This window comes from Bombina bombina, chromosome 4, assembly GCF_027579735.1.
Source record: "Bombina bombina isolate aBomBom1 chromosome 4, aBomBom1.pri, whole genome shotgun sequence".
NCBI lineage: Eukaryota > Metazoa > Chordata > Amphibia > Anura > Bombinatoridae > Bombina > Bombina bombina.
In genome coordinates this window covers 83454654-83480828 of record NC_069502.1, presented here as the reverse complement: position 1 = coordinate 83480828, position 26175 = coordinate 83454654, and the positions used below count along the sequence as shown (strand labels likewise).

Below are 26175 nucleotides of genomic sequence, written 5' to 3'. Positions count from 1 at the left end.
ATGGCAGTATGGGGTATTCCCACTTATTGAGCGCCACATTATGCAACACCAATTCAAGAATGATCCGGTTTACAATAACTAATACAATGTGTAGCCAGTTCTCATATTCTGTAAAGTTAGCCTTGCTTTAGGTGACAACATTTACAATCTTTGCGATCTGTAATCTACTTTTTAAAGGGTTAAGTTTTGAAAATGAAGGACACTGAGCGATAACCTAAAATTGACACCTGGAGTGGTTAAAGCTAAACTGAACATACATTTGTTGACCTATATGTGCTTAAACAGGATTCTGACACTAACGCACTTGCTCTTGCTAAGGCATATAACATGAACTCGTGGTTAACAGCAAGCCTTTAAAGGCATATTCAGTAAGTCCACAAGTTGCAGATAGCAGAATGTGTTTTTGGTCAAACATCATGAGGTCACTTCCAAGAAATGGAAGACTATTCTTTTCAATGGTGTTTATTTTAACCCCTTTATTTCAACACTTTATGTACCACAGGTTTAACTACATTACTAAACCTCTAAACAGATGTGATCTGATCTTATCCCAACACATTTTGGTACAACACACATCTTATTTCAACAGGTTACTTTACTAAATCCATTGGATTTTGTTAATTTTTTACTGGTACTCCGAGGGTACTGCACATAATCCAATAAGGATTCATCCTAGCGCATGGTATTCCAGCTGAAAATTCAGTTGCTCAGAATGCCAGTCCACACATCTAAATTAACATCTTATATAATCTTGACCTGTACAGCAATTTATTAATGTACAAACATGACATTTTTAAAAGTGGCAATTCTGTGCTTTATTATGTGTAGATCGAATTATGCCGCTGTTTTGGGATAATACAGAGGAAGTGGAGATAGTATGTGACGCCCAACAATTCTGGAAAGTTAAGCTCTGTAGTTTAGTTGGCAGTTTTGTGCGTTATATTTGCTGTGGAGAAAGTCACCAAAACATTTTCACGGAAAAGTTAAAACTAAAATAAAGTGAATGCTTGATTCCATCTTCTGTAGGAAAATTAAAAAAAAAGAAACTGAGTGTGCTGTCATCTTCTCAGCCATTACATATGGTCAGTAAAAATGAAAAAAGTACCTAGTGTCTTGATCAATGTTGTAGATACTAACAAATTCTACGTTTCTTGGGCGCAGAACAATCTTCAGTCCTTACACCACATGCACGTTTCTACAACTCACCAAATCAAATTTCTACATTTATCGAATAGGAGAAAATATAGAAAACAAGTAAAAGACTCACCACACAAATCTAAAATATTTGCATGGATATAAAAAGAAAAATAACAGTAAAAACATACTAGTTTCCTTTGGCCAATATACAAAAAGGGATACCTGACCAAAGTCTCCCCTTTGTTTTCAGTGTACAATATCAGAAGGGTTTTCTAGTGTTATTTTTAAGAGTCCACTGTGCTGAAAAAGCTATTTATATTAAGTAATCCTTTTAAGACTGAAGAGAACACTTTAGGCAACGTCTAGGCAGCAAGAGTTCAAATGCATTTTGAAAATGTCCTAATTTGCTGCCCAGAGCTAGATAAATTTGAAACATTTTGTCTTGTCATGTGGAAGTCTAGTCTTGAAAAGAACAGAATCCACTCGGAATTGGGTGTATAGAAGTGGCATGTATCCGTACACTTTAACAAAAAAGTTAATGCATTTGTGCCGCTCGTGGAAATGTGAATCATCGTGCGACAGGGCCTGTGGGCAGCCTGGACATCGGAAGGTCCAACGTGAAGTAACCTAGGAGCAAAGAAAAAGATTCTGTTCAGACACGATTAACTAATTATTATAGTGACAACTGCTTTTGCATATATCACCGAAAAGACACATGCATGTATTTATTTTTGGATAATCTAAATAACTTTTGTCTGTTATTCTGAACTTTTATTCTTAAACGAATAACTAATAAAACGTAATCAACTAATTAAAAAAAAAAAAAAAAAAAAACGATTTTCTCATTTGTTAAAGGCATAATCAAATACAAAAATGTTATTTTATCTTTAACAAAAACAATCAACTAAATTATATATTCAGATCATTTGTCTGCAAATTAATGCATGTCAATTAGCCAATACAATACACTACCAATTCACAATCTATTTATTGGTTGCTATACATATTTAACAGAAATGAAAAAACATAATTTATGCTTACCTGATAAATTTATTTCTCTTGTGGTGTATCCAGTCCACGGATCATCCATTACTTATGGGATATTAACTCCTCCCCAACAGGAAGTGCAAGAGGATTCACCCAGCAGAGCTGCTATATAGCTCCTCCCCTAACTGCCATTACCAGTCATTCGACCGAAAACATGCAGAGAAAGGAAAACCATAGGGTGCAGTGGTGACTGTAGTTTAATGGAAAAATTACCTGCCTTAAAGTGACAGGGCGGGCCGTGGACTGGATACACCACAAGATAAATAAATTTATCAGGTAAGCATAAATTATGTTTTCTCTTGTTAAGTGTATCCAGTCCACGGATCATCCATTACTTATGGGATACCAATACCAAAGCTAAAGTACACGGATGATGGGAGGGACAGGCAGGCTCTTTATACGGAAGGAACCACTGCCTGAAGAACCTTTCTCCCAAAAACAGCCTCCGAAGAAGCAAAAGTGTCAAATTTGTAAAATTTGGAAAAAGTATGAAGAGAAGACCAAGTTGCAGCCTTGCAAATCTGTTCAACAGAAGCCTCATTCTTAAAGGCCCAAGTGGAAGCCACAGCTCTAGTAGAATGTGCTGTAATTCTTTCAGGAGGCTGCTGTCCAGCAGTCTCATAGGCTAACCGTATTATGCTACGAAGCCAAAAGGAGAGAGAGGTAGCCGAAGCTTTTTGACCTCTCCTCTGACCAGAATAAACGACAAACAGGGAAGACGTTTGTCGAAAATCCTTAGTTGCCTGTAGATAAAATTTCAGGGCACGGACTACATCTAGATTGTGTAGCAGACGTTCCTTTTTCGAAGAAGGATTAGGACACAAAGATGGAACCACAATCTCTTGATTGATATTCCTGTTAGTGACCACCTTAGGTAGGAACCCAGGTTTAGTACGCAGAACTACCTTGTCTGAATGAAAAATCAGATAAGGAGAATCACAATGTAAGGCAGATTACTCAGACTCTTCGAGCCGAGGAAATCGCCATTAAAAACAGAACTTTCCAAGATAACAACTTGATATCAATAGAATGAAGGGGTTCAAACGGAACCCCCTGTAAAACATTAAGAACTAAGTTCAAACTCCATGGTGGAGCAACAGTTTTAAACACAGGCTTGATCCTAGCTAAAGCCTGACAAAAAGCTTGAACGTCCGGAACTTCTGACAGACGTTTGTGTAAAAGAATGGACAGAGCTGAAATCTGTCCCTTTAAGGAACTAGCGGATAAACCCTTTTCTAAACCTTCTTGTAGAAAAGACAATATCCTCGGAATCCTAACCTTACTCCATGAGTAACTCTTGGATTCGCACCAATATAAGTATTTGCGCCATATCTTATGGTAAATCTTTCTGGTAACAGGCTTCCTAGCCTGTATTAAGGTATCAATAACTGACTCAGAAAAACCACGTTTTGATAAAATCAAGCGTTCAATTTCCAAGCAGTCAGCTTCAGAGAAATTAGATTTTGATGTTTGAAGGGACCCTGGATCAGAAGGTCCTGTTTCAGAGGTAGCGACCAAGGTGGACAGGATGACATGTCCACTAGATCTGCATACCAAGTCCTGCGTGGCCATGCAGGCGCTATTAGAATCACTGATGCTCTCTCCTGTTTGATTCTGGCAATCAATCGAGGAAGCATCGGGAAGGGTGGAAACACATAAGCCATCCCGAAGGTCCAAGGTGCTGTCAAAGCATCTATCAGAACCGCTCCCGGATCCCTGGATCTGGACCCGTAACGAGGAAGCTTGGCGTTCTGTCGAGACGCCATGAGATCTATCTCTGGTTTGCCCCAACGTCGAAGTATTTGGGCAAAGACCTCCGGATGAAGTTCCCACTCCCCCGGATGAAAAGTCTGACGACTTAAGAAATCCGCCTCCCAGTTCTCCACTCCCGGGATGTGGATTGCTGACAGGTGGCAAGAGTGAGACTCTGCCCAGCGAATTATCTTTGATACTTCCATCATTGCTAGGGAGCTTCTTGTCCCTCCCTGATGGTTGATGTAAGCTACAGTCGTGATGTTGTCCGACTGAAACCTGATGAACCCCCGAGTTGTTAACTGGGGCCAAGCCAGAAGGGCATTGAGAACTGCTCTCAATTCCAGAATGTTTATTGGTAGGAGACTCTCCTCCTGATTCCATTGTCCCTGAGCCTTCAGAGAATTCCAGACAGCGCCCCAACCTAGTAGGCTGGCGTCTGTTGTTACAATTGTCCAGTCCGGCCTGCTGAATGGCATCCCCCTGGACAGATGTGGCCGAGAAAGCCACCATAGAAGAGAATTTCTGGTCTCTTGATCCAGATTCAGAGTAGGGGACAAGTCTGAGTAATCCCCATTCCACTGACTTAGCATGCACAATTGCAGCGGTCTGAGATGTAGGCGTGCAAAGGGTACTATGTCCATTGCTGCTACCATTAAGCCGATCACCTCCATGCATTGAGCTACTGACGGGTGTTGAATGGAATGAAGGACACGGCATGCATTTTGAAGCTTTGTTAACCTGTCTTCTGTCAGGTAAATCTTCATTTCTACAGAATCTATAAGAGTCCCCAAGAAGGGAACTCTTGTGAGTGGAAAGAGAGAACTCTTCTTTCGTTCACCTTCCATCCATGCGACCTTAGAAATGCCAGTACTAACTCTGTATGAGACTTGGCAGTTTGAAAGCTTGAAGCTTGTATCAGAATGTCGTCTAGGTACGGAGCTACCGCAATTCCTCGCGGTCTTAGTACCGCCAGAAGAGCACCCAGAACCTTTGTGAAGATTCTCGGAGCCGTAGCCAATCCGAATGGAAGAGCTACAAACTGGTAATGCCTGTCTAGAAAGGCAAACCTTAGATACCGGTAATGATCTTTGTGAATCGGTATGTGAAGGTAAGCATCCTTTAAATCCACTGTGGTCATGTACTGACCCTTTTGGATCATGGGTAAAATTCTCCGAATAGTTTCCATTTTGAACGATGGAACTCTTAGGAATTTGTTTAGGATCTTTAAATCCAAGATTGGCCTGAAAGTTCCCTCTTTTTTGGGAACCACAAACAGATTTGAGTAAAACCCTTGTCCTTGTTCCGACCGCGGAACCGGATGGATCACTCCCATTAATAAAAGATCTTGTACGCAGCGTAGAAACGCCTCTTTCTTTATTTGGTTTGTTGACAACCTTGACAGATGAAATCTCCCTCTTGGGGGAGAGAATTTGAAGTCTAGAAGGTATCCCTGAGATATGATCTCTAACGCCCAGGGATCCTGGACATCTCTTGCCCAAGCCTGGGCGAAGAGAGAAAGTCTGCCCCCCACTAGATCCGTTCCCGGATCGGGGGCCCTCGATTCATGCTGTCTTAGGGGCAGCAGCAGGTTTCCTGGCCTGCTTGCCCTTGTTCCAGGACTGGTTAGGTCTCCAGCCTTGTCTGTAGCGAGCAACAGCTCCTTCCTGTTTTGGTGCAGAGGAAGTTGATGCTGCTCCTGCTTTGAAATTACGAAAGGAACGAAAATTAGACTGTCTAGCCTTAGGTTTGGCTCTGTCTTGAGGCAGGGCATGGCCTTTACCTCCTGTAATGTCAGCGATAATTTCTTTCAACCCGGGCCCGAATAAGGTCTGCCCTTTGAAAGGTATATTAAGCAATTTAGATTTAGAAGTAACGTCAGCTGACCAGGATTTTAGCCACAGTGCTCTGCGTGCCTGAATGGCGAATCCGGAATTCTTAGCCGTAAGTTTAGTTAAATGTACTACGGCATCTGAAATAAATGAGTTAGCTAACTTAAGGGCTTTAAGCTTGTGTGTAATCTCATCTAATGGAGCTGATTCAAGTGTCTCTTCCAGAGACTCAAACCAAAATGCTGCTGCAGCCGTGACAGGCGCAATGCATGCAAGAGGTTGCAATATAAAACCTTGTTGAACAAACATTTTCTTAAGGTAACCCTCTAACTTTTTATCCATTGGATCTGAAAAGGCACAGCTATCCTCCACCGGGATAGTGGTACGCTTAGCTAAAGTAGAAACTGCTCCCTCCACCTTAGGGACCGTTTGCCATAAGTCCCGTGTGGTGGCGTCTATTGGAAACATCTTTCTAAATATCGGAGGGGGTGAGAACGGCACACCGGGTCTATCCCACTCCTTAGTAACAATTTCAGTAAGTCTCTTAGGTATAGGAAAAACGTCAGTACTCGCCGGTACCGCAAAATATTTATCCAACCTACACATTTTCTCTGGTATTGCAACTGTGTTACAATCATTCAGAGCCGCTAACACCTCCCCTAGTAATACACGGAGGTTTTCCAGCTTAAATTTAAAATTTGAAATATCTGAATCCAGTTTGTTTGGATCAGAACCGTCACCCGCAGAATGAAGCTCTCCGTCCTCATGTTCTGCAAATTGTGACGCAGTGTCTGACATGGCCCTAATATTATCAGCGCACTCTGTTCTCACCCCAGAGTGATCACGCTTACCTCTTAGTTCTGGTAATTTAGCCAAAACTTCAGTCATAACAGTAGCCATATCCTGTAATGTGATTTGTAATGGCCGCCCAGATGTACTCGGCGCTACAATATCACGCACCTCCCGAGCGGGAGATGCAGGTACTGACACGTGAGGCGAGTTAGTCGGCATAACTCTCCCCTCGTTGTTTGGTGAAATATGTTCAATTTGTACAGATTGACTTTTATTTAAAGTAGCATCAATACAGTTAGTACATAAATTTCTATTGGGCTCCACTTTGGCTTTAGCACATATAGCACAGATATCTTCCTCTGAATCAGACATGTTTAACACACTAGCAAATAAACTAGCAACTTGGAAATACTTTTCAAGTAATTTACTATAATATGAAAACGTACTGTGCCTATAAGAAGCACAGAAAAAGTTATGACAGTTGAAAATTAATAAACTGAAAAGTTATAGCATCAAATCTTTGTAAAAAACACAATTTTAGCAAAGGATTGCTCCCATTAGCAAAGGATAACTAACCCTGATAGCAGAAAAAAAATACAGAAATAAACGTTTTTTTATCACAGTCAACTACAATCTCACAGCTCTGCTGTGAGTGATTACCTCCCTCAAAACAAGTTTTGAAGACCCCTGAGTTCTGTAGAGATGAACCGGATCATGCAGGGAAGACAAACTTCTGACTGAATTTTTTGATGCGTAGCAAAAGCGCCAAAAAAGCCCCCCCCCCCTCACACATAACAGTGAGAGAGATCAGTAAACTGTCATAAATTAAATAAAACGACTGCCAAGTGGAAAAAAATAGTGCCCAAAACATTTTTTCACCCAGTACCTCAGAAAATTAAACGATTTTACATGCCAGCAAAAAACGTTTAACATTAATAAATTGAGTGTTATTAAAAAGCCTGTTGCTAGTCCCTGCAAATTAGGCTAAAGTTTTATGCATACAGTATAATTCCAGTGAAGTGCCATTCCCCAGAATACTGAAGTGTAAAATATACATACATGACAGCCTGATACCAGTTGCTGCTACTGCATTTAAGGCTGAGTTTACATTATATCGGTATGGCAGAATTTTCTCATCAATTCCATTGTCAGAAAATAATAAGCTGCTACATACCTCTTTGCAGATTAATCTGCCCGCTGTCCCCTGATCTGAAGTTTACCTCTCCTCAGATGGCCGAGAAACAGCAATATGATCTTAACTACTCCGGCTAAAATCATAGAAAAACTCAGGTAGATTCTTCTTCAAATTCTACCAGAGAAGGAATAACACACTCCGGTGCTATTATAAAATAACAAACTTTTGATTGAAGGTATGAAACTAAGTATAATCACCACAGTCCTCTCACACATCCTATCTATTTGTTGGGTGCAAGAGAATGACTGGTAATGGCAGTTAGGGGAGGAGCTATATAGCAGCTCTGCTGGGTGAATCCTCTTGCACTTCCTGTTGGGGAGGAGTTAATATCCCATAAGTAATGGATGATCCGTGGACTGGATACACTTAACAAGAGAAATTTATTTTTAGAAGCACTTGTGTGTATGTCTATTCATAAACACTTCAAAATATGAAAAAAATATTAGTTTCAATATTGCTTTTTTTCTAATATTTTTTTTTTTTTAATTTTTTTTATTGAGGATTTTGCAAATGACAAAAATACATAGTACATGCTTCCAAGACAAATTGGATATAGACAAAACAAACAGGCTTAGTGCGGACACATGTATCACAATAATGCTTATACCTATCTATCCTCATTTTATATATATTTATATAATTTGAGTCCCAAATATAATTTAATTGGATCACTCTTGGATCTCAAATGTGATAAGCAAAAGAAATTGGGGAATCTCTAAGATATTAAAACCTAACTGCATTCTTTGGAACATAAATACACCATGAATATAACTATTTTAGGAAAAAGTGATTTAGTCCGGATAAACAATAGACAAATAAAATTTCTGCTCCTATTAAACATAAATGTGGTAAGTGAAATTGGAGTCACATAACTATAGGGGGAGTTTGCTATAGGGAAGAGAGCTCTCAGCTTGTTCCAGAAATTTGGATAGTAGGGGCATCCCATTGGCATTACGGTCTCAATTAGCCCTTTAATTTTGAATGCTTCAAAGTTAGTGCCTTCCCTGACAGTTGTTGTTTTAATAGTGATTGAGCCCAGGCATTCAGTAAAGTGAAGCTGGAGTCACATAACTGTAAGGGGAGTTTGCTATAGGAGAGGGTATTCTCAGCTAGATCATACAGATTGGATAATAGGGACATCCCATTGGCATTACGATCTCAATTAGCCCATTAGTTTTAATATTTTAAAATTATAAAATTAGTTCCCTGCATGTTAATTGATATTTTATTTGATTCTCTGTGAGGATCTGGGTTGGCCTCCTGAGATATATCACCCCCGCGGCCACGGCCGCTAGCCGCGTGGAGTCAGCACCCAGGTAATGACATAAGTAAAATGCTATCCCCACCTCGATATCCTATACAGGCCATCGTGAGAGAGATCGGCCCCCACAATTAGCCCAACCTTATTGTCACATAGCAACACACTACTTCATAAATCTACGTGGATTTTAAAAATTATAAAACATAAAGATGAACTCTTATTCTAACTGTAAGCTAACAGTAAACAAAACTATACTTCAACAGTATCTTATTAAGCCCCACAAATTATTCATGTATGAAGGAGAGTCCAGATATTTGTGGAGGAGCTGGGCATTATTGTGATTCCAGCAAGTCACTAAAGTTATTAGACCTTGCCCTCCCTATCAGCCGTCCATGTAACAGGATGCATCAGATCTATGCCTGGGCTGGAAGGGAGGACTGTCTGGTGATGTATAGTAAAAGTCCCAACCGTCACAAAAACCGATCTCAAGAGGGGGTCATCCACCCCCCCCCCCTGATGATATTCATAGGACGTTCTAGCCCGTTTCAACAGTAATCCAAATGACAGTCTTAAATGCTGAGGCTGCTTATCCTTGTCAAGTGTTGTAGCGGTGAGAGGTAAAGGCAGTCCCGGATTTGTGTGGAACTCAGCAGGTTTTAAATGCAGCCTATGTGGTGCGGTGTCTAACAGAACTATGCACTCTAAAGGAGCCGTGATGCTGGTGAGTGTGAGATTTTGCTGTGTCTGTGGGGTTGTCGATATAGAGTTCTGTGCCGCAGAGGAGAAGTCCAACGCTCCCACCTCTATGAAGCACCTCATCATGTCTGGCAGTGTGCCAATGTAATGCGCTTCTGCGGGCAACAAATCAGCACTGTCAATATGCGATGTCCCGACCGGTATCTGCAGGGACCAAGCTGTCGCATTGCCTGTATGAACTGACCTGTATGTATCCGAAGCCGTGAGGGTTTGCTTAGGCTTATGTGTGGCCTGCGATGTAGAGAGGATTGTCGCCATATCCGGGCTGCAATGTAGCTTTGTCCTCAAATGTTCCTCCCGTTCTCTACCGGTCTCACTCTCCACAGCCAAGCGGTTCATCATGTAGTCATACGGTGCCCTCTCAATTAGCCGTGTCAGAAGGGATTCAAGCTGTGCAGGTAAAGCAACAAGAGGTGTTGAGCTGTACTCTTCTGCCTTATCCGCCATACTAACGAGTTGTTGTTTCTCCGTCCCCAAGGATCTTGTAGCACAAACATGGTATTGAGCAGTAAGTTTATAGTCCGGAAGGTGATATAATTTGAGGAGACCCAGTAAGTCTGTTAAGTCAGACGGCACCGGTAACCCGGCTCTTCCCGGGGGGGATGCGGATGCCTAAGTATAGGAGGCCGCCGCCTTAGGCCTTGTTGTTCCGTTCTGTGCCCCCGATGTCATATAAACAGCCAGGGGATGATATATAGGGCCACAGTTACCAGTACTGTGGAGAGGTATTTTATAGTCTTACTTTAGCTGTTATTTAATGATAATCTGCGGATTATCAAGGATTCTACCAGAGCTAGCAGAAAATGCATCCAGTCCTGAACGCTGCACGGACATGCCCCCCGCTTTTTTTCTAATATTTAACTTCCGATTTTACTTTACAATAACAAAGTGTAATCAATGTAAGTGAAATTAGAAAGATATTGAAACAGATGTCACTATTTTATTTGTATCTTGCTCATATGGCCATATTTCCTACATTTTTAACATTATGGATGACTCCATATTCATTGCATTTACTGCCCCCTTAGGCTTGAAGTAAATCTATGTGGCACAATTTGAGTCATGTGACTCACCGACACTTTTGGCTTGCAGCTATACTCCGTAACCCTTTGTAAATCACACATTTCGAGAGCCTAATGAATAGTTCACAATAAACTACATAAGGCAGAAATGTTCTACTTTTAAATAGAAAAAACATAATTTATGTAAGAACTTACCTGATAAATTAATTTTTCATATTGACAAGAGTCCATGAGCTAGTGACGTATGGGATATACAATCCTACCAGGAGGGGCAAAGTTTCCCAAACCTCAAAATGCCTATAAATACACCCCTCACCACACCCACAATTCAGTTTAACGAATAGCCAAGTAGTGGGTTGATAGAAAAATGAGTTTAAAGCATCAAAAAAATGAATTGGAAATATAATTGTGCTTTATGCAAAAAACATAACCACCATAAAAAGGGTGGGTCTCATGGACTCTTGCCAATATGAAAGAAATGAATTTATCAGGTAAGTTCTTACATAAATTATGTTTTCTTTCATGTAATTGTCAAGAGTCCATGAGCTAGTGACGTATGGGATAGTAATACCCAAGGTGTGGTAGTCCACAGAAAATAAAAACACCCATTTTCCGCTGAAAAACTTAAATCCACATCCAAAAAAAAAAAAAGTTTTTCTCATAATTGAAAAGAAATCAAACTGAAACAGCTGCCTGAAGAACTTTTCTACCAAAAACTGCTTCCGAAGAGGAAAATACATCAAAACAGTAGAATATAGTAAATGTATGCAAAGAAGACCAAGTTGCTGCTTTGCAAATCTGATCAACTTTAGCTTCATTCTTAAAAGCCCACGAAGTGGAGACTGATCTAGTAGAATGAGCTGTGATTGAGGCGGGGCCTGACCCAACTCCAAATAAGCCTGATGAATCAAAAGCTTTAACCAAGATGCCAAGGAAATGGCAGACGTTTTCTGACCTTTTCTAGAACCAAAAAAGACAACAAATAGACTAGAAGTCTTCCTGAAATCTTTAGTAACTTCAACATAATATTTCAAAGCTTTGACAACATCCAGAGAATGTAAGGATCTCTTCAAATAATTCTTAGGATTAGGACAACAATTTCCCTATTAATGTTGTTAGAATTTACAACGTTAGGTAAAAATTAAAATGAAGTCCACAAAACTGCTTTATCCTGATGGAAAATAAGAAAAGCAGACTCACAAGAAAGATCAGATAATTCAGAAACTCTTCTAGCAGAAGAGATAGCCAAAAGGAACAACACTTTCCAAAAAAACAGAATTTATGCTTACCTGATAAATTACTTTCTCTTGCGGTGTATCCAGTCTACGGATTCATCCTTACTTGTGGGATATTCTCATTCCCTACAGGAAGTGGCAAAGAGAGCACACAGCAAAGCTGTCCATATAGCCCCCCCGTCATTTGACCGACGGTTAGGAGAAAAAGGAGAAACCATAGGGTGCAGTGGTGACTGTAGTTTAAACAAGAAATTTTAACCTGACTTAATTGCCAGGGCGGGCCGTGGACTGGATACACCGCAAGAGAAAGTAATTTATCAGGTAAGCATAAAACATAATTTATGTAAGAACTTACCTGATAAATTCATTTCTTTCATATTAACAAGAGTCCATGAGCTAGTGACGTATGGGATATACATTCCTACCAGGAGGGGCAAAGTTTCCCAAACCTTAAAATGCCTATAAATACACCCCTCACCACACCCACAAATCAGTTTAACGAATAGCCAAGAAGTGGGGTGATAAGAAAAAAAGTGCGAAGCATATAAAATAAGGAATTGGAATAATTGTGCTTTATACAAAAAAATCATAACCACCCCAAAAAAAGGGTGGGCCTCATGGACTCTTGTTAATATGAAAGAAATGAATTTATCAGGTAAGTTCTTACATAAATTATGTTTTCTTTCATGTAATTAACAAGAGTCCATGAGCTAGTGACGTATGGGATAATGACTACCCAAGATGTGGATCTTTCCACACAAGAGTCACTAGAGAGGGAGGGATAAAATAAAGACAGCCAATTCCTGCTGAAAATAATCCACACCCAAAATAAAGTTTAACAAAAAACATAAGCAGAAGATTCAAACTGAAACCGCTGCCTGAAGAACTTTTCTACCAAAAACTGCTTCAGAAGAAGAAAATACATCAAAATGGTAGAATTTAGTAAAAGTATGCAAAGAGGACCAAGTTGCTGCTTTGCAGATCTGGTCAACCGAAGCTTCATTCCTAAACGCCCAGGAAGTAGATACTGACCTAGTAGAATGAGCTGTAATTCTCTGAGGCGGAATTTTACCCGACTCAACATAGGCAAGATGAATTAAAGATTTCAACCAAGATGCCAAAGAAATGGCAGAAGCTTTCTGGCCTTTCCTAGAACCGGAAAAGATAACAAATAGACTAGAAGTCTTACAGAAAGATTTCGTAGCTTCAACATAATATTTCAAAGCTCTAACAACATCCAAAGAATGCAACGATTTCTCCTTAGAATTCTTAGGATTAGGACATAATGAAGGAACCACAATTTCTCTACTAATGTTGTTGGAATTCACAACTTTAGGTAAAAATTCAAAAGAAGTTCGCAACACCGCCTTATCCTGATGAAGAATCAGAAAAGGAGACTCATAAGAAAGAGCAGATAATTCAGAAACTCTTCTGGCAGAAGAGATGGCCAAAAGGAACAAAACTTTCCAAGAAAGTAATTAATATCCAATGAATGCATAGGTTCAAATGGAGGAGCTTGAAGAGCCCCCAGAACCAAATTCAAACTCCAAGGAGGAGAAATTGACTTAATGACAGGCTTTATACAAACCAAAGCTTGTACAAAACAATGAATATCAGGAAGAATAGCAATCTTTCTGTGAAAAAGAACAGAAAGAGCAGAGATTTGACCTTTCAAGGAACTTGCGGACAAACCCTTATCTAAACCATCCTGAAGAAATTGTAATATTCTCGGTATTCTAAAAGAATGCCAAGAAAAATGATGAGAAAGACACCAAGAAATATAAGTCTTCCAGACTCTATAATATATCTCTCTGGATACAGATGTACGAGCCTGTAACATAGTATTAATCACAGAGTCAGAGAAACCTCTTTGACCAAGAATCAAGCGTTCAATCTCCATACCTTTAAATTTAAGGATTTCAGATCCTGATGGAAAAAAGGACCTTGAGACAAAAGGTCTGGTCTTAACGGAAGAGTCCACGGTTGGCAAGAGGCCATCCGGACAAGATCCGCATACCAAAACCTGTGAGGCCATGCCGGAGCTACCAGCAGAACAAACGAGCATTCCTTCAGAATCTTGGAGATTACTCTTGGAAGAAGAACTAGAGGCGGAAAGATATAGGCAGGATGATACTTCCAAGGAAGTGAAAATGCATCCACTGCCTCCGCCTGAGGATCCCGGGATCTGGACAGATACCTGGGAAGTTTCTTGTTTAGATGAGAAGCCATCAGAACTATTTCTGGAAGTTCCCACATTTGAACAATCTGAAGAAATACCTCTGGGTGAAGAGACCATTCGCCCGGATGCAACGTTTGGCGACTGAGATAATCCGCTTTCCAATTGTCCATACCTGGGATATAAACCGCAGAGATTAGACAGGAGCTGGATTCCGCCCAAACCAAAATTCGAGATACTTCTTTCATAGCCAGAGGACTGCGAGTCCCTCCTTGATGATTGATGTATGCCACAGTTGTGACAATGTCTTATCTGAAAACAATGAACAACTCTCTCTTCAGAAGAGGCCAAGACTGAAGAGCTCTGAAAATTGCACGGGGTTCCAAAATATTGATCGGAAATCTCACCTCCTGAGATTCCCAAACCCCTTGTGCCGTCAGATACCCCCACACAGCTCCCCAACCTGTAAGACTCGTATCTGTTGAGATTATAGTCCAGGTCGGAAGAACAAAGAAGCCCCCTGAACTAAACAATGGTGATCTGTCCACCATGTCAGAGAGTGTCGTAAAATCGGTTTAAAGATATTAATTGAGATATCTTTGAGTAATCCCTGCACCATTGGTTCAGCATACAGAGCTGAAGAGGTTGCATGTGAAAACGAGCAAAGGAGATCGCATCTGATGCGGCAGTCCTAAGATCCAACATTTCCATGCATAAGGCTACCAAAGGGAATGATTGTGACTGAAGGTTTTGACAAGCTGATATCAATGTTAAACTTCTCTTGTCTGACAAGGACAGAGTCATAGACACTGAATTTATCTAGAAACCTAAAAAGGTTACCCTTGTCTGAGGAATCAATAAACTGATTGGTAAATTGATCCTCCAACCATGAACTTGAAGAAACAACACAAGTCGATTCGTATGAGATTCTTCGAAAATGAGAAGACTGAGCAAGTACCAAGATATCGTCCAAATAAGGAAATACCAAAACCCTATTCTCTGATTACAGAAAGAAGGGCACCGAGAACCTTTGAAAAAAATTCTTGGAACTGAGGCTAGGCCAAATAGTAGAGCCAAAAAACTGGTAATGCTTGTCTAAAAAGAGAATCTCAGACACTAAAAATGATCTGGATGAATCGGAATATGCAGATACACATCCTGTAAATCTATTGTAGACATATAATGCCCTTGCTAAACAAAAGGCAGGATAGTCCTACAGTAACCATCTTGAATGTTGGTATCCTAACATAACGATTCAATAATGATAGATCCAGAACTGGTCTGAAGGAATTGACCTTCTTTGGTACAATGAAGAGATAAAATAAAACCCCAGCCCCTGTTCCAGAACTGGAACTGGCATAAATACTCCAGCCAACTCTAGATCTGAAACACATTTCAGAAATACTGAGCCTTGCTGTGTCAATTGGGACACGGGAAAGAAAAGAATCTCTTAGCAGGAGGCCTTAACTTGAAGCCAATTCTGTACCTTTCTGAAACAATGTTTCTGAAACCAGAGATTAAGAACGGAATTGATCCAAATTTCTTTGAAGAAAACGTAATCTGCCCCATACCAGCTGAGCTGGAATAAGGGCCGCACCTTCATAGGTACTTAGGAGCTGGCTATAGGATTCTATAAGGCTTGGATATATTCCAAACTGGAAATAGTTTCCAAACTGATACCGCTCCTGAGGAAGAAGGATCAGGCTTTTGTTCCTTGTTGTGAGGAAAGGAACGAAATGATTATTTACCCTGGAAAGAAAGGGAAAGCAAAGTTGACTTAGAAGACATGTCAGCATTCCAAGTTTAATCCATAAAGCTTTTCTAGCTAAAATAGCTAGAGACATATACCTGACATCAACTCTAATGATATCAAAAGATGGTATCACCAATAAAATTATTAGCATGTTATAGAATAATAATAATGCTATAAAATTATGATCTGTTACTTGTTGCGCTAAAGCTTCTAACCAAAAAAGTTGAAGCTGCAGCAACATCCGCTAAAAATATAGCAGGTCTAAGAAGATTACCTGAACATAAGTAAGCTTTTCTTAGAAAGGATTCAATTTTCCTATCTAAAGGATCCTTAAATGAAGTACTATCTGCCATAGGAATAGTAGTACATTAGCAGGAGTAGAGACAGCCCCATAACCTTAGGGATTTTTGTCCCAACAAACTCTAATCTGTCAGATGGCACAGGATATAATTTGCTTAAACGTCTAGAAGGAGAAAATAAATTATCCAAATTATTCCATTCCCTGGAAATTACTTCAGAAATAGCATCAGGGAGAAAAAAACACTTCTGGAATAACTACAGGAGATTTAAAAACCTTATTTAAACGTTTACATTTAGTATCAAGAGGACCAGAATCCTCTATTTCTAATGCAAATAACACTTCTTTAAGTAAAGAACGAATAAAATCCATCTTGAACAAATACAAAGATTTATCAGCATCAACCTCTGAGACAGAAACCTCTGAACCAGAAGAACCATTATCAGTATCAGAATGATGATGTTCATTTAAAAATTCATCTGAAAAAAAGAGAAGTTTTAAAAGACTTATGTATACTAGAAGGAGAAATAACAGACATAGCCTTCTTAATGGATTTAAAAAATAAAATCTCTTATGTTATCAGGAACACTCTGAAAATTAGATGTTGACGGACAGCAACAGGTAATGTAACAGTACTAAAGGAAATTTTATCTGCATTAATAAGTTTGACATGACATGCAATACAAATAACAGCTGGAGAAACAGATACCAAAAGTTTATAGCAGACTTAGCTTGGTAGCTCCAGCACTGTGCAGTGATTTTCCTGTAGTAACTTCTGACTCAGTTGCAACGTGGAACATCTTGCAATATGTAAAAGAAAAAAACAACATATAAAGCAAAATTGATCAAATTCCTTAAATGACAGTTTCAGGAATGGGAAAAAAATGCCAGTGAACAAGCTTCTAGCAACCAGAAGCAATAAATAATGAGACTTAAATAATGTGGAGACAAAAATGACGCCCATATTTTTTAGCGCCAAAAAAGACGCCCACATTATTTGGCGCCTAAATGCTTTTGGCGCCAAAAATGACGCCACATCCGGAACGCCGACATTTTTGACGCAAAATAACGTCAAAAAATGACGCAACTTCCGGCGACATGTATGACGCCGGAAACGGAAAATAATTTTTGCGCCAAAGAAGTCCGCGCCAAGAATGACGCAATAAAATGAAGCATTTTCAGCCCCCGCGAGCCTAACAGCCCACAGGGAAAAAAGTCAAATTTTTGAGGTAAGAAAAAATATGATAAATCAATGCATAATCCCAAATATGAAACTGACTGTCTGGAAATAAGGAAAGTTGAACATTCTGAGTCAAGGCAAATAAATGTTTGAATACATATATTTAGAACTTTATAAATAAAGTGCCCAACCATAGCTTAGAGTGTCACAGAAAATAAGACTTACTTACCCCAGGACACTCATCTACATGTTTGTAGAAAGCCAAACCAGTACTGAAACGAGAATCAGTAGAGGAAATGGTAAATATAAGAGTATATCGTCGATCTGAAAAGGGAGGTAAGAGATGAATCTCTACGACCGATAACAGAGAACCTTATGAAATAGACCCCGTAGAAGGAGATCACTGCATTCAATAGGCAATACTCTCTTCACATCCCTCTGACATTCACTGCACGCTGAGAGGAAAACCGGGCTCCAACTTGCTGCGGAGCGCATATCAACGTAGAATCTAGCACAAACTTACTTCACCACCTCCCTTGGAGGCAAAGTTTGTAAAACTGATTTGTGGGTGTGGTGAGGGGTGTATTTATAGGCATTTTAAGGTTTGGGAAACTTTGCCCCTCCTGGTAGGAATGTATATCCCATACGTCACTAGCTCATGGACTCTTGTTAATTACATGAAAGAAATTCTGTTTTCTCTTGCAAGGTGTATCCAGTCCACGGATTCATCCTTACTTGTGGGATACCAATATCAAAGCTTTAGGACACGGATGAAGGGAGGGAACAAGACAGGTAACCTAAACGGAAGGCACCACTGCTTGCAAAACCTTTCTCCCAAAAATAGCCTCCAAAGAAGCAAAAGTATCGAATTTGTAAAATTTGGCAAAAGTATGCAGTGAAGACCAAGTCGCTGCCTTACAAATCTGTTCAACAGAAGACTCATTCTTGAAGGCCCAAGTGGAAGCCACAGCTCTGGTGGAATGAGCTGTAATTCGTTCAGGAGGCTGCTGCCCAGCAGTCTCATAAGCCAATCGGATGATGCTTTTCAACCAGAAGGAAAGAGAGGTAGCCGTCGCTTTTTGAGCTCTCCTCTTACCAGAATAGACAACAAAGAAGATGTTTGTCTGAAATCCTTAGTTGCTTGTAAATAGAATTTCAAAGCACGAACCACATCAAGATTGTGTAAAAGCCGTTCCTTCTTAGAAGCTGGATTAGGACACAGAGAAGGAACAATGATTTCCTGGTTAATGTTCTTAATAGAAAAAACTTTAGGAAGAAAACCAGGTTTGGTACGCAAAACTACCTTATCTGCATGGAACACCAGATAGGGTGAATTACACTGCAAAGCAGACAATTCAGAAACTCTTCGAGCAGAAGATATAGCTACCAAAAACAAAACTTTCCAAGATAATAACTTAATATCTATGGAATGTAAAGGTTCAAATGGAAGTCCTTGAAGAACTGAAAGAACTAAATTTAGACTCCATGGAGGAGCCACAGGTTTATATACAGGCTTGATTCTGACTAACACCTGTGCAAACGCTTGAACATCTGGTACTTCTGTCAGACGCTTGTGTAAAAGGATAGACAGAGTGGATATCTGCCCCTTTAAGGAACTAGCTGATAAACCTTTCTCCAATCCTTCTTGGAGAAAAGACAATATCCTTGGAATCCTAATCTTACTCCACGAGTAACCCTTGGATTCACACCAACAAAGATATTTCCGCCATATCTTATGGTAAATTTTCCTGGTGACAGGTTTTCTAGCTTGGATCAGAGTATCTATGACTGATTCAGAGAACCCACGCTTGGACAGAATTAAGCGTTCAATCTCCAAGCAGTCAGCTGCAGAGAAACTAGATTTGGATGCTTGAATGGACCCTGTATTAGAAGATCCTGCCTCATTGACAGTGTCCATGGTGGGACAGATGACATGTCCACTAGGTCCCCGTGGAGATGCTACTTGTTAGAGCAAAGAGAATGACTGGGGGGCGGAGCTATATGGACAGCTTTGCTGTGTGCTCTCTTTGCCACTTCCTGTAGGGAATGAGAATATCCCACAAGGATGAATCCGTGGACTGGATACACCTTGCAAGAGAAAGTAGTTTAATATCCAAAGAATGCATAGGCTCAAAAGGAGGAGCCTGTAAAGCCTTCAAAACCAAATTAAGACTCCAAGGAGGAGAGATTGATTTAATGACAGGCTTGATACGGACCAAAGCCTGTACAAAACAGTGAATATCAGGAAGCTTAGCAATCTTTCTGTGAAATAAAACAGAAAGAGCAGAGATTTGTCCCTTCAAGGAACTTGCAGACAAATCTTTATCCAAACCATCCTGAAGAAACTGTAAAATTCTAGGAATTCTAAAAGAATGCCAAGAGAATTTATGAGAAGAACACCATGAAATATAAGTTTTCCAAACTCAATAATAAATCTTCCTAGAAACAGATTTATGAGCCTGTAACATAGTATCAATCACTGAGAGAAACCTCTATGACTGAGCATTCAATTTCCATACCTTCAAATTTAACTATTTGAGATCCTGATGGAAAAACGGTCCTTGAGACAGAAGGTCTGGTCTTAAAGGAAGTGGCCAAGGTTGGCAACTGGACATCCGGAAAATATCTGCATGCTGGTGCTACCAGAAACACAAATGATTGTTCCATGATGATCTTGGAGATCACTCTTGGAAGAAGAACTAGAGGCGGGAAGATATAAGCAGGTTGGTAAAACCAAGGAACTGCTAACGCATCCACTGAATTCGCCGGAGGATCCCTGGACCTGGACAAGTACCTGGGAAGTTTCTTGTTTATATGGGAAGCCATCAGATCTATTTCTGGAAGACCCCACATCTGAACAATCTGAAAAAACACATCTGGATGGAAAGACCACTCCCCCGGATGTAAAGTCTGACGGCTAAAATAATCCGCTTCCCAACTGTCTACACCTGGGATATGTACCTCAGAAATTAGACAAGAGCTTGATTCCGCCCAAAAAAGTATCAGAGATACTTCTTTCATGGCTAGAGGACTGTGAGCCCCACCCTGATGATTGACATATGCCACAGTTGTGATATTGTCTGTCTGAAAACAAATGAATGGTTCTCTCTTCAACAGAGGCCAAATCTGAGTTCTAAAATATTGATTGGTAACATTGCCTCTTGAGATTTCCAAACCCCTTGTGCTGTCAGAGATACCCAGACAGCTCCCCAACCTGAAAGACTCTCATCTGTTGTGATTACAGTCAAGGTTGGACGAACAAAAGAAGCCCCTTGAACTATACGATGCTGATCTAACCACCAAGACAGAGAGAGTCGAGCATTGGGATTTAAAGTGAAGGTAAAGTTAGGCACTTCGCTCTCCTCAGTTCTATAGTTGATTTAAAATGAATAGGAGTTTCATTCATGATTTTGTATTAATTTTGATATAAATGCCATTTTCGCCTCAAATAAAGTCTATTTTTTCAGACTTACAATTCAACCCGTTTTTTGTCTCTCATTTTACTTCCTGATGACGTTTTAACATCGACCAATTGACTTTCTGGCCATTAGGCGGCCGTGAGGCCGACGTCATCCGCCTATGTGTTGAATTGCGCATGCGGCAAATCTGTTTTGACATCATTGTTTAGGAAGCGAGTTCACGATTCACACATGCGCACACCTTTTCTTTGAGAACAGCAGAGGATGTCATCAGTTTAGACTGCGTCTCGGCAACTAGGTCTCCCCCGCGATTCACGCATGCGCTTTGTACACCGGATCATCACAGAGTCGCATGCGCATTGAAGTTAAGATCTGCAATTCACGCATGCGCAATGCGCACTGTGCTTGTGAACCCGCATTTGACCTACGTATAGAGCGGGTGGGACCGCTCTATATGTCAACACACAGAAGCATAGGAAGTGGAAGATAGGCGGAGCATGAAGGATAACGGTAGGAGAAATTAAATTTAAAATAAAAGTCAAAATTCACATAATTAAAATAAAAAAATATGGCGATCTTAATATTTTTAATGTATACAATACCTGGATGTATTGTAAAGGGCTAACATTTACTTTCACTTTAAGGATATTAATTGTGATATCCTTGTATAATCCCTGCACCATTGATTCAGCATACAAAGCTGAAGAGGTCTCATATGAAAACGAATAAAGGGGATCACACCGATGCTTCAGTCATGAGACCTAAAACTTCCATGCACATAGCCACTGAAGGGAATGATTGAGACTGAAGGTTTTCGACAAACTGAAACTAATTTCATTCGTCACTTGCCTGTTAGATTGAGTGTCCATGACTCTGTATCTATCTGGAAACCTAAAAAGGTGACCCTTGTCTGAGGAATCAAGGAACTTTTCTGGTAAATTGATCCTCCAACCATGTCTTTGAAGAAACAACACTAGTTGATTTGTGTAAGATTCGGCAGAATGTAAAGACTGAGCTAGTACCAAGATATCGTCCAAATAAGGAAACACTGCAACACAGAGAACCTTCGAAAAAATTCTTGGAGCTGTTGCTAGGCCAAATGGAAGAGCGACAAATTGGTAATGCTTGTCTAGAAAAGAGAATCTCAGAAACCGATAGTGGTCTGGATGAATCGGAATATGAAGATATGCATCCTGTAAGTCTATCGTGGACATATAATGACCTTGCTGAACAAAAGGCAGAATAGTCCTTATAGTCACCATTTTGAAAGTTGGCACTCTTACAAAACTATTCAAAATTTTCAGATCCAGAACTCTCCTGAATGAATTTTCTTTCTTTGGGACAATGAACAGATTTGAATAAAACCCCAGACCCTGTTCCTGAAACGGAAATGGTATGATTGCCCCTGAAAGCTCTAGATCTGAAACACACTTCAGAAAAGCCTGAGCCATCACTAGATTTGCTGGAACGTGTGAGAGAAAAAGTCTTCTCATAGGAGGTCTTACTCTGAATCCTATTTGATACCATTGAGAGACAATACTCAATCCACTGATTTTGGACAGACTCTGCCCAAATGTTTTGGAAAAATTTAATCTGACCCCCACCAGGTGAGCTGGAATGAGGGCCGCACCTTCATGCAGACTTGGGGGCTGGCTTTGGTTTCTTAAAAGGCTTGGATTTATTCCAACTTGAAGGTGGTTTGCAATTCTAACCAGATTCTTTGGGGGAAGGATTGGCTTTCTGTTCCTTATTCTGTCGAAAAGAACGAAAACGATTAGAAGCTTTAGATTTACCCTTAGATCTTTTATCCTGAGGTAAAAAAACTCACTTCCCCCCAGTGACATTTGAAATAATTGAATCCAACTGAGAACCAAATAAATTGTCACCTTGGAAAGAAAGATAGTAATCTAGACTTAGATACCAAGTCAGCATTCCAATATTTGAGCCACAAAGCTCTTCTAGCTAAAATAGCTAAAGACATAGATTTAACATCAATTTTGATATCAAAAATAGCATCACAGATAAAATGATTAGCATGTTGAAGCAAGCGAACAATACTAGACAAATCAGGATCTGTTTCCTGTTGCACTAAGTTTTCCAACCAAAAGATTGATGCAGCATCAGCCATAGATATAGCAGGCCTAAGAATATAGCCATAAAATAAATAAGCTTTCTTTAGATAAGATTCAAGTTTCCTATCTAAAGGATCCTTAAAAGAAGTACTATCTTCCATAGGAATAGTAGTACGTTTGGCAAGATTAGAAATAGCCCCATCAACTTTGGGGATTTTTTTTTCAAAACTCCAATCTAGCTGCTGGCAAAGGATACAACTTTTTAAACCTAGAAGAAGGAATAAAAGAAGTACCAGGCCTATCTCATTCCTTGAAATCATATCAGAAATAGCATCAGGAACTGTAAAAACCTCTGTAGTAACTACAAGAGGTTTAGAAACAGAATTTAAATGTTAGTATCAAGAGGACTAGATTCCTCAATATCCAAAGTAATCAACACCTCTTTTAACAAGGAACGTATATACTCCATTTTAAAGAGATAAGTAGATTTGTCAGTGTCAATATCTGAGGTAGGATCTTCTGAATCAGATAGATCCTCATCAGAGGAGGATAATTCAGTATGTTGTCGGTGATTTGAAAATACATCAACTTTATGAGAAGTTTTAAAAAACCTTTTATGTTTATTAGAAGGCGGAATAGCAAACAAAGCCTTCTGAATCACATCAGCAATAAAATCTTTTATATTCACAGGGATATCATGTACATTAGGCTTTTAAGGAACAACAGGCACTGTACTAGTACTGATGGATACATTCTCTGCATGTAAAAGCTTATCATGATAACTGTTACATACTACAACTGGAGATATAATCTCCGCTAACTTACAACAGATACACTTAGCTTTGGTAGAACTGTTATCAGGCAGCAGGGTTCCAACAGTTGTTTCTGAGACAGGATCAGATTGAGACATCTTGCAAATGTAAGAGGAAAAAACAACATATAAAGCAAAATTATCGATTTCCTTATATGGAAGTTTCAGGAATGGGAAAAAAATGCAAACAGCATAGCCCTCTGAGCATAAAAAAGCCAAGAGGCATATAGGAAGTGGGGTTTAAATAATTAAATTACTTGGCGCCAAGTATGACGCACAACACAAAATAATTTTTTTTGGTGCTAACCACATCCGGAAATGACACAACTCGCGTCATGGCAGATGCAACCTTGTGCAAGGAAACCTGGCGTCAACTAAGACGCCGTAAATGACGAATTTGCGTCACCGAACATACTTTTGTGCCCGGAAATTTTTTGCACAAAAAATGACGCAATAAATATCAGCATTTTGCGACCTCGCAAGCCTAATTTTATCTGCGAAAAGGAAATATACATAAACCTGACTCATGGCAAATATAAGAACAATACATATATTTAAAACTTTATATTAATACATAAAGTGCCAAACCATAGCAGAGTGTGTCTTAAGTAATGAAAACATACTTACCGAAAGACACCCATCTACATATAGCAGATAGCTAAATCAGTACTGAAAAAGTATCAGTAGAGGTAATGGAATATGAGAGTATATCGTCGATCTGAAAAGAGAAGTAGGAGATGAATCTTTACAACCGATAACAGAGAACCTATGAAAAGATTTCCCTGAGGAAAACCATAGAATCAATAGGTGATACTCCCTTCACATCCCTCTGACAAACACTGTACTCTGAGAGGAATCGGGCTTCAAAATGCTGAGAAGCGCATATCACAGAAGAAAATCAAGCACAAACTTACTTCACCACCTCCATAGGGAGGCAAAGTTTGTAAAAACTGAATGTGTGTGTGTGGTGAGGGGTGTATTTATAGGCATTTTGAGGTTTGGGAAACTTTGCCCCTCCTGGTAGGATTGTATATCCCATACGTCACCAGCTCATGGACTCTTGTCAATTACATGAAAGAAAGATCTGTAGACAGCTTTATTGAAAATGTTATAACTACATTACAGATCGTTTGATTCATATGTAATCTCCGCCTGGAAAGCAGAATGTATTTTATGGTTCATGAGCTTCTTTAAATGCATCCTGCTCTGAAGGTTAGAAATCATATGCTGAGGGACTGAGCACATTAGAGAACAGCAATATACCAAGGAAGCTGCTATACTCTACTACCCCATGAATTAAGTCTGTGTGTGGGGGTCGTTTTCTGCCCTAATAGTCTAGCGCTAGTACTGTGATTGCAGAAAACATTTTAACATTAAATTAATTATCTTTCAACAATGTAAACACTATGTAAAACGTAATTCATTTTTATTTCCAGGATTTATTGATGGGGATTATAATTTTTAAATATAGCATTACACACTACAGGATGAGACGTTATATGTGCATTAGTTTGCTATGAATACATATTTTAACTTTCTGAATTTAGCAAACAAGTTTAAATAAGACAAACCCTTAAACCTTGGCCTACTCGCAGTCACAAGCATAGGAGTTGTAAATAAATGTAAATGTCGCAATTATACGAAAACAAAAAGCTCTTGTTCAGAACACGACTGAAGTTGGATCTAAGAATAAAATAAGGCAGTGAGCAAATAAATGGTTTAAGTAGATTTAGTCCCTTTAAGTTTCAAACTCTTTTCATGAAAGAACAGCAGCTGTTGCCCTATGGGCACCATTTCATACATTGCTTGTATAGGAAGTTTAATATAAATAGTTATGGAAAACATGCATAACCACACGCTGGCACTGGCATTTTTTTTTATACCAGTAAGGCTTGAAAACATGCCCAAGATGAATTGTGTCGGTTAATTACTGGGTATTTAAATACTTTCAAGCTTTCTAAATATGACACTTGTGGTGGAATCTGTAAGCCAAATACATGCATTTCCTAAGGGCAGTCTATAAAGAAACAAGGTAAACTTTAATCACCTTATGCTATTCCTTCTAAAGCAGGAGTGCCTATACTTTTTATATAGAGGCCTGGTCATGGCAACATTGGCAATGGGACACATTACATTAAACTCACATTTATACTAAAGATAAAATTATAAAAATAAAATTAACCACAATAAAGTCAAAATTAAACAAATGGAATTGGATAGATCATGAAGTTTTAATCAACTTTCCAATTTACTTCTATTATAAAATTATGCGCTAGCAACAAACCCAATACATTACCCGATTGGTCCGTTCCATCTTCACTATCAATTTTTGCCTCTGCCGGGGGGTTCAAGTGGAGCAAAGCCCCCCTTGTAAACCTCATTCCCTAAGGTTACAGTGCCCATCTGATTGGCCAAGAGAACAAATACAATTTAATAA

At 39.5% G+C, this 26175-nt stretch overlaps 1 protein-coding gene across 2 annotated transcripts in view; it reads right to left on the bottom strand.

Moving 5' to 3' along the window:
• Nucleotides 1-446: 446 nt before the first annotated feature.
• EXTL3 (exostosin like glycosyltransferase 3) overlaps nt 447-26175 on the bottom strand; it is a 223955-nt gene continuing 198226 nt past the window's right edge. For both annotated transcript variants that reach the window (XM_053709532.1, XM_053709531.1), the window contains exon 6: nt 447-1764. In XM_053709532.1, coding sequence (XP_053565507.1) covers nt 1555-1764 — 210 coding nt within the window. In that variant the 3' untranslated portion in view covers nt 447-1554. The remainder of the gene's footprint in view (nt 1765-26175) is intronic.